The 8,431-nt window shown below is 40.6% G+C and overlaps 1 protein-coding gene across 1 annotated transcript; it reads right to left on the bottom strand.

Annotated features, from left to right (window-relative positions):
• Positions 1-1,189: 1,189 nt before the first annotated feature.
• Positions 1,190-7,861, bottom strand: ddx23 (DEAD (Asp-Glu-Ala-Asp) box polypeptide 23). The gene is made up of 17 exons (XM_030422620.1): positions 7,743-7,861; positions 6,647-6,804; positions 6,314-6,433; positions 6,024-6,117; positions 5,867-5,932; positions 5,637-5,775; positions 5,414-5,547; positions 4,809-4,921; positions 4,553-4,696; positions 4,203-4,428; positions 3,881-4,026; positions 3,611-3,788; positions 2,990-3,232; positions 2,721-2,872; positions 2,525-2,633; positions 2,097-2,271; positions 1,190-1,978 (listed from the first exon to the last, which is right to left on the bottom strand). Exons 2-17 carry the CDS (start codon positions 6,802-6,804, stop codon positions 1,755-1,757), a joined length of 2,421 nt encoding a protein of 806 aa, XP_030278480.1. The 5' UTR covers positions 7,743-7,861; the 3' UTR covers positions 1,190-1,754.
• Between the last annotated feature and the right edge of the window lie 570 nt (positions 7,862-8,431).

Raw genomic sequence — 8,431 nt, 5'->3', positions numbered from 1 at the left:
TGACCTTTTTGTTCAAGATAAAATCCTCATTACCTCAGTGATTCCCTGAATTTTCCTCTTGTTTTTAACCACAAGGTTCACATTTGTGGTTTTATATGAAATGGATGACTTGCCACAAAACTTCATTTTGGGATGAAGTGTAAAAACATTGTGAACCGTTTTCAGTTAATGCTGTCATAATTTAAACTTGTCAAACACACTGTTTGATGACAAAATGATTGAATGCGTGAATGACATCCACATCAGCCTCGGCTGTACTTTGTGTGGTAATCAGCTACATTTAGCATGCTTATACTTTAAACTAAGCTAGTACACATGATAATCACTAAAGCTGCTGAACATTGATAAGTCAGTGTAATTAAGTTCAGCCTCACACAGCAGTGAGCTTGATGACAGATCTGTATCATCTGTTCACAGTCGACTCTGAATACATAACATATTAAACTTTTTCATGCACTTCAGTCCAGTGTATTTATATAGGACCATGGGCCACACACGGGTTTCTGGGAATACTTACTGGTTATTTAAAGCCCCTTCAGATATTAATGTTTCGAATTCCCCCGTCAGACATCAGGATTTATGAGATTACATCATCTGGTGCGTAATATTTATATACATTCATGGCAAAATAAACAAAAATCTACATTCTTAAAATGTATTTCTTCCTGTGTTTTTTTTGTCAAAAACGCATCGAAGATGAACTCCAAAGCTCCCGTGTTAGTGATGTAAGCACAGACACTCCCCAGGTGCTCCAAGCTCATCAAATGGACAGCTAAATGTCCTGTTAAGGGAGTTAACGAACTAATGGCAACTTCAATTAGCAGCAGTTATGGGTTACTCCGGTGTTATGCTGCCTTCTATTGTTTGGAGAATTAATTCAACAGGTGGTCAATTCTTACATAATGCACCTTTAAGGGGCTACATGTGTCAGGAGACAATCTAGGTTTAGAGTCTTTTATGCTCTCTGCAGGCTAACAGTTGGCTACCGCTCCTCATGAATGACATTTCAAAGGAGTAAAAAAAAAAAAAAGATGTACATAAAGCATAAAACATCTGCCCGGGAAACTAAAAAAATTTAAATCAAAACTGCACATTAATCCTCCTCCATGGTGGAGTGTCTGAGTTTTGCTCTCACGTTTTTTTTTTCTGCATCAAAAACATTCACCCACAAAGACAATTATGAGCCAGATGTTGTCAAATTTGCTGTATTCACTTCATACAAAGGTTTATATTTAAAACAATGGATTTACTCAGAGTTTGCACGTGAAGCAAAAGAAATGGTCGTCACTTCTGGCATTGGTCTCTTTTACAGTCAGGAAACTCAAAATGTGGTGACAGAAAATTAATGAAAAATGCACAACATCGCACTTACTACTCATCTACACTCGCATCCTAGCTGGTATTCATCACATCTGATAACTGACAAGGAGCATTTATCCAGAGCAGATCAGTTACATCATCAGCATCCGGCAGGAGTTTATAGAAGCAAACAAACATCTACCACTGAGTCCATGTTTACACATCTTTGAACTGAGGTTACAATCCCAAAACCAGTGTGGTGAGGGTTTCTGTATTCATTTCTACCAACAGACAAAAACAGACTGACAGAATGGGACACAATATGGAAAAATAACGAAAGAAATAGGTGTAAGTAATCTGCAGATCGAATCCTGAATGTAATGTGGAGGTACGACATGATAAAACAGTCTGAAACTCAGGTGCGTGTTCAGTGACAGTCCAGTTTGTCAGGTAAATCAGGCAAAGATGGTCTCCTCGCGTCTCTTCTTGGTTAGGATGGTTCCGGGTTTGTGCTGAGCGTCCGGGTGGTTGGTCAGCTCCGGGGGGCAGGTGGAGACGGGGCTCTCGAGGATGGCCTGCTTCAGGTCGTAGAACACCGCCGAGTCCTCTTTGGTGAGGAAAGTCATAGCCACACCGCTCTTACCAGCACGACCCGTACGACCGATACGATGGATGTAGTCTGCAGGAGGGGAAGAGGAGATGATGCTACAGCTCAAGATGGCCTCGAGAACACTTATATCCATAATGAATAAAGACAATAAGGACAAAAACACTGCCCACAAACTGAGGCTTCTTACCTTCGATGTTCTTGGCCATGTCGTAGTTAAGAACCATGGAGACGTCGTGGATATCGATACCTCGACCAGCAACGTCTGTGGCCACCAGGATATCTTTGGCTCCTGCTTTGAGGTTGGAGAGCGCAAACTCTCTCTGTTCCTGGCCTTTTCCACCGTGCAGCGTACAAGCATTGTACTGTGTGAAGAAGAACCAACTGAGGTTACATTTTGTTTATATATTAACAGTATTTCTGAACATCCAGTTCATTGCCCAGGTTTTAAGTTATACGCATGCTAGTGTTACCTTGCTTATTCAGAATGACAGTTTACATTTTGTGTTTTAGTCCTCACTTGTCAAGTTGCTTTAGCAAATTTAATTCAAAATGTGATAATCAGTTTGTTTCTGTTGAAGAAGAAGAGAAAATTAGCATTTGAAAAAAGTGACTCACCCCCATTTTCTCCAGGGACTTGGCCAGCACGTCACAACCCTTCTTCTGGTTGACGAAGATGATAATAGGAGGCTCGAAGCCATGCGACAGCACCTCCAGCAGCTTCTTCCTGCACCGCACAGAATCCAAAAACACTCAGTTCTGCACTTTAACAGAAATAAATGGTATGTTGTATCTTTACAGTAATATGTCTCACCTCTTCTCTCCTTCTGACATAAGCAGGACCTTCTGTTCGACTCTCTCATGAGGTTTACCAGCAGAGCCAATGTAAACCACAGCTGGACGTCTCAGGTAGCTCCTTGCCAGCCTCTCCACAGCTGGAGGCATAGTAGCTGTGAACATGACCGTCTGAAAGGTGCAAAAAAAAAATAAGGATACAGAGACTGAAAACACAAACACACAGTGAGAACACCTGGCTCCAACACAACAGTCTTGTGTTTGCAAACGTCTGACAGATAAACATACTTGTCTGTATTTATGTTTTCCAGATTCAAAGTTCATCATCATCTTCTCAGGGTCCTCCGCCTCCTCGGTGTCTGGTTTCTGATTGGTCACCGGGATGTACTCCAGGATCTTCTGGACGTCGGGCTCGAAGCCCATGTCAATCATACGATCAGCCTCATCAAGGACAACGTACGTGCAGCGACCCAGGACCAGGTACCGGTTCTCCAGCACATCGATCAGACGTCCGGGGGTGGCGATCACAATCTGTTAAAAAACACACGGTGGGTGACTATGTGTGTTTTCTGTTTACATAGCAACGTTAGCTTATGAATATAGTGGCAGGGTGGGCTCTGTGTGTGTATGTAGAGCGTCTGACATCATGTTTGTGTTGAAATACAGTGTTTTTATAGACTACAGAAAGCTTCTAATAACTTTCACCGACCAGATTCCTTTTTATGCCAAACTTTTCACTACAGTTTCACCCTTGAACTCTTGAACAAAGTATATTATGTATATGCTACTATGTCAAAATGAGATTTTTTTGTTTGTTTTACAATCTAAAAAAACATTTGAGAAAAAGTTGGTGCTTGCTGGATGCTAGCTTTAGACACTTGGATCAATTATTTAGTTCTAATGTTTCACCTCACAGCCCATCCTGAGACGGAAGCCCTGGTCCTCTCTGGAGATTCCTCCAATCACAGCCACCGTGCGGATACCGAGCGGTTTACCAAACTTAATGGTCTCCTCTTCAATCTGCTGTGCCAACTCACGAGTCGGGGCCAAAATCACAGCATATGGACCCTGATCAGAGTCTTCAATCCTGCAGCCAAACAGAGAGGATAGGAATTTAACAGACGACTCTGTGGGTGAAAAATATATTGGGGCCTTATAAGTACTACTTATTTTAATTACCTATCAATTTTTGGCAGGGTGGTAATCCAGACCAGCAGTGGAATCAGGAAAGCAGCCGTTTTACCGCTACCAGTCTCGGCAACACCAATGATGTCACGGTTCTGTAAACCAATAGGAATGGCCTGCCTCTGGATAGGTGTTGGATCCTGGATTTAAAAAAAGAAAGTATTAGTAATTACATTTGAAATAGTCTGAGGAGATATTTAATCATGAGCATTTCACCTTTATATCTGTGCACAACTGAAACTAAAATATATCAAATATAATAAACAATAACATGTTTCTGCTGGTCAATGGTACAAAAATCAAACACTCAACCGACCTTGTATCCACATTTGTCGATGACCTCCAGGATGTGTGCAGGCAGCGAATATTCCTTCCAGTTCCTGATGGGGTTCGGGATCTTTCCTCCCTTGGTGGTGATGCTGTAGTCCTCTCTGAAGATACGCCAGTCTCTGTCCGTCATCTCCTCCAGCTTCTTCTGAGACCAATGTCTGTCGTCCCAGCGCTGCTTTGCCTCCTTCTTGCGCATCTTCTTCAGTCTTACCCTGAGAGGAAAAAACAGTTTGGATTGAAGTCAATGTATAGACTTATTTACAACCTTCTGGTCAGTTTTATTTAATATACACTGAAGTTCCATGTTTTGGATTTGTTTTGCTTTGTTTCACTCACTCTTCCTGCTCCTTCTCCTCCAGTGTTCGCCTCTTTTCCATCAGGTCGCCATAAAACCGCGACTGCTCTCTCTTCTGCTGCTTCAAGTCGATACCAGCGATGAAGCCTCGTCCGTACAGCTGAACCTGATGTTTTTCTTTGTAACTGGAACACAGATTGGGAACATCATGCGGCTTAGACTGGTGCATATTCTGACAAAACAGAGACGCGCTTCCATAACGTGTTCCACTGATATAATGTGTTCTTCTTCACTTACATTGGGTTGTAGTCGACTGACGTGTCTTCAGAAGCATCCCACTCAAACACAAACTTCCTGTCATTCAAATGACGAGTTCTCCGACGTTTCTTGAGCCCGCCCAGGTAACGTTCCTGTAAAGAAAAATCCAGTTGAAGGATTCGTGGTTCTCACTTCCCTGATGACTTTAACTTTTCTTTTCAGCCATCGTATTTGTTCCCAAATAGGTCTGGATGTTGATGTTAACACATTTCCATTTCACTGATCAGCAAAAACATCTCTGGCTTCCTCTATTTTCTCACAGACATCAAATTTTACACAGAGCTGATTAAATAAAGTTTAAGAAGCAGCTCTTCACAAAAGAGAAACTCAAGACAAGTACTTTTAAATATATTAACGTGACAGATTTTAACTACAGATGAACAAATGAGTTAAGTTTGAAGAGATTAACAGTAGATTTATAATCATTAGCAATCATTACTGCATTTTCTGAGGAAATATTGATCTGGAAGGGACTAAAATCACTGACAAGTGCAGGTTAAAATCAACAAGATAAATAAAACCAGTCAGAATATAGCTAAAGACTCAGTTTGATGAAAATATACAACTAACTTCTCGAAACTGACCTTGATAGCGTGGAGTTCTTTACTTTTATCCTTCTCCTCTCTGAGCTTCTGTCGTCCATCGTCGTCTTCATTCCCGTTGTTCTCTCGCTCCATTCGCTCTCTTCGCTCTCGTCTCTCCCTCTCCTGGGGGTCCTCTGTGACATACACTTGCAGTTAGGATTGTTACGGTTTTTTAACAGCATGCAGATTGTTTGAAAGTGAGTGACAAGAGGCTGATACACACCCATCATTTTTCTGCCCATGTCCTGGAACATCCTTCTTTTCTTCCTTTCATCTTCCAACATCCTCCTCCTGTCCTCAGTCTGTAGCTCCCTCCGTTTCAGAGCCTCGGCCTCTCGCTCTTCCTTTGAAAGGAATTTGGGCTGAAAAGGAGAAAATGTGAAACGAAGTGAGGAACAAATAATCTTGTGTTTAAAATGTTTAAGGAAATCTGAACCTCAGGAAAGTTTTCACCTTTGCCTCTGCTTCCTCTTCTGCCTTCTTCTTGGCAAGAAGCTCCTCCAAAGACAAAGGTTGGACCTGAACAAAAGCAACATAGGTCAAACACACAAATAACAACCTGAGAAAAGGATGTAACATCATGACAGATTTAGCCAAACAGGATTCTTACCTTCTCTTTCTTCTTTTTTTCATCTTCTTCCTCTTCAGTTTTTATATCCCTATCTCTCTTCCCTTTGCTATCCTTCGATCTGGGAGAGGGACTTCTATAAAGGAGAGTGACAGACTAATGTTAAACTGGTATAAACAACTAAAAACAAAAATGCTGTGACATTTGCTCCCTCCAGGCACCCGTCACAATATCACTATTGTTGTTGTTGTAGTAATAATATTTATCAGTATCAACGCCTCATGTGATCCTTCTCAATCTCACAAAGCCTGTTTTTTTCTGCATTCACTTACCTGGACTTCTTGCCACGATCTTTATCACGTCGATGGCCGTCTCTGTCCTTACGACCCCTGTCTCGGTCCTTATCTCTGTCACGCTCTTTGTCTCTATCTTTGTCTTTCATGCGTCGGTCTCTGTCATTCAAGTACAAATAAGTAATATAAATAATAATACAATTTGTTGCTGAATGTCAAAATCAGAAAAACTGTTGCTAAGTTAAACAGAAAATAACAAAAAATATGGGACAAATGTTCTCTGTGTGATTTTTTTTGTTATTTTTATTTATATAACAAATAGAACTTTATTCTAGAGATAAAGGTGTGTTTGTGCCCTTGCATTTTAGTTACCTTTCTGGAGATTTAGAGCGCTTTCGTTCACGAGAACGATGGCGGGCGCGTGAAGGTGATGTTTTACGTTCCCGCTCTCTTGACCGGCTGCGTTTCCTCTCTCTGTCTTTGGTGGCAGAGACTTCGGCATCCTTCTTGTCTGTGGAGTCGGCTGCCATCTGCAAACATATGTTGTAAACTTAAAATGTTTCCTTCATAATTCAGGTCGTTCATTTTTATTTATCAATTTTTTAATATGATATTTAGTCCACTAATCATATTCACTTATATTGCTCAGTATCACCAGCTCAAAATGTATCTTTTTAAATCTTACAATTACTGAACTATCAAGTTTAGACAACAAAAATGCTAAGCATAAATCCATGCTGAACACAAGATAAGCAGTATGACGGATATAAACACATATTGCCAAGAGACCATAAGACATAAACAAACAGTTTGCAACAACTTGTACAGTCAGTCTGCAGGTCCTGCTTGGGTTTAACTTTATTTGAGCATGAAAAAATCGCACTTTTTGTTATTATTACTTCTATATGGTTTAAGTCTTGCAATACTGCAATGCAAAGTCCAACATGAAAATATGAAGTTGAATCTTGTACAATGGTGTTTATAGACAGACAAAACACTGCAGTCTTTCAAATAACAAACACAGACATAACGAAAGGCTACAAAGCTTTGAGCACATGTTATGTCAGCTCATTTCCTTGAATACACGTTTATATTTCGCATTAACGAGAACCTGTACCTTCCACAAGTACTCAAAGGTAACGTGCGGATAAACAGTAAAAGTTTCAGAACCATTTTAGTTCCATATCAAAGTTCACCATCGTTTGTAAGAAAGGTTAGCTCGTATCTAACTCATTTGAGATGATAAGAGTGACACAAAAACAATCAGGTCAGCCTCCGCAGAATGGATAATGGTTCGCGGTCAGTATGAAGAAGCTAGCTCCTCACGTTAGCTAACAACTTAGCAAAGAAGCTAATAATCTCCAAGAAAGTGCTCAAACATTCAACGCAGAAAACTATTTCAGGTCAAAAATATGCAATTCATTATACAAAACCAGGTGATATGTGGCGTGTGACATTTAAATCTTACCTTAAATTAGTGGACTTGTCAACAAACACTGCGTTTTCTGTACGCTTTCAAGAAGACGCCATATTATCGCACGGCACGAGCGAAAGTTCGCAAGGGTTTCTGGGAGTCGTAGTTCTGAGCGTTCCAAACAGAGCGGAGACGGCGCCATTTTACACTACATTTCCCGTCGAAGTGGACGCATGTTCTAAAGGCCCCCGACTGTTTGTTTCCTGAACACCTAAGTGCCTGACCAATAATAATAACCTGTTTGCCAGTTTAGGCACAAGGTGGCAGTCGGGTAACAAGTAACACGATGCTGATGCTTTTATATTATTTCTAGTAGAAGTTGACACTTGACTGACAGGTACGTGTTTGTACAAATGGAACAGAGGAGCCTTCAATGAGCTATATTGTCAGGCAGGTTAACTGCTAGTTTAGGGTTTATTTTACACTTTCATTTTTTTTTATGGAAGAAGTTACATTAAGGTTTTTTTCGTATCCCTTGTTTCATATCTATCTATCTATCTATCTGTCTATCTATCTATCTATCTATCTATCTATCTATCTATCTATTTATCCATAAACCAATCAACAGCTTGTAACAGTCTAGTCTTGACCCTAAAATATGGTGAAGCCATGATGGAATAGGTCTGTCTGCTCACAATCACTTAAAACACTCTCCTCTGCCTATCCTCTTGCAGCAGATTAAA

This window comes from Sparus aurata, chromosome 7, assembly GCF_900880675.1.
Source record: "Sparus aurata chromosome 7, fSpaAur1.1, whole genome shotgun sequence".
Lineage (NCBI taxonomy): Eukaryota > Metazoa > Chordata > Actinopteri > Spariformes > Sparidae > Sparus > Sparus aurata.
The sequence above is the reverse complement of the archived record's forward strand: the minus strand, read 5'-3'. Positions and strand labels throughout refer to the sequence as shown.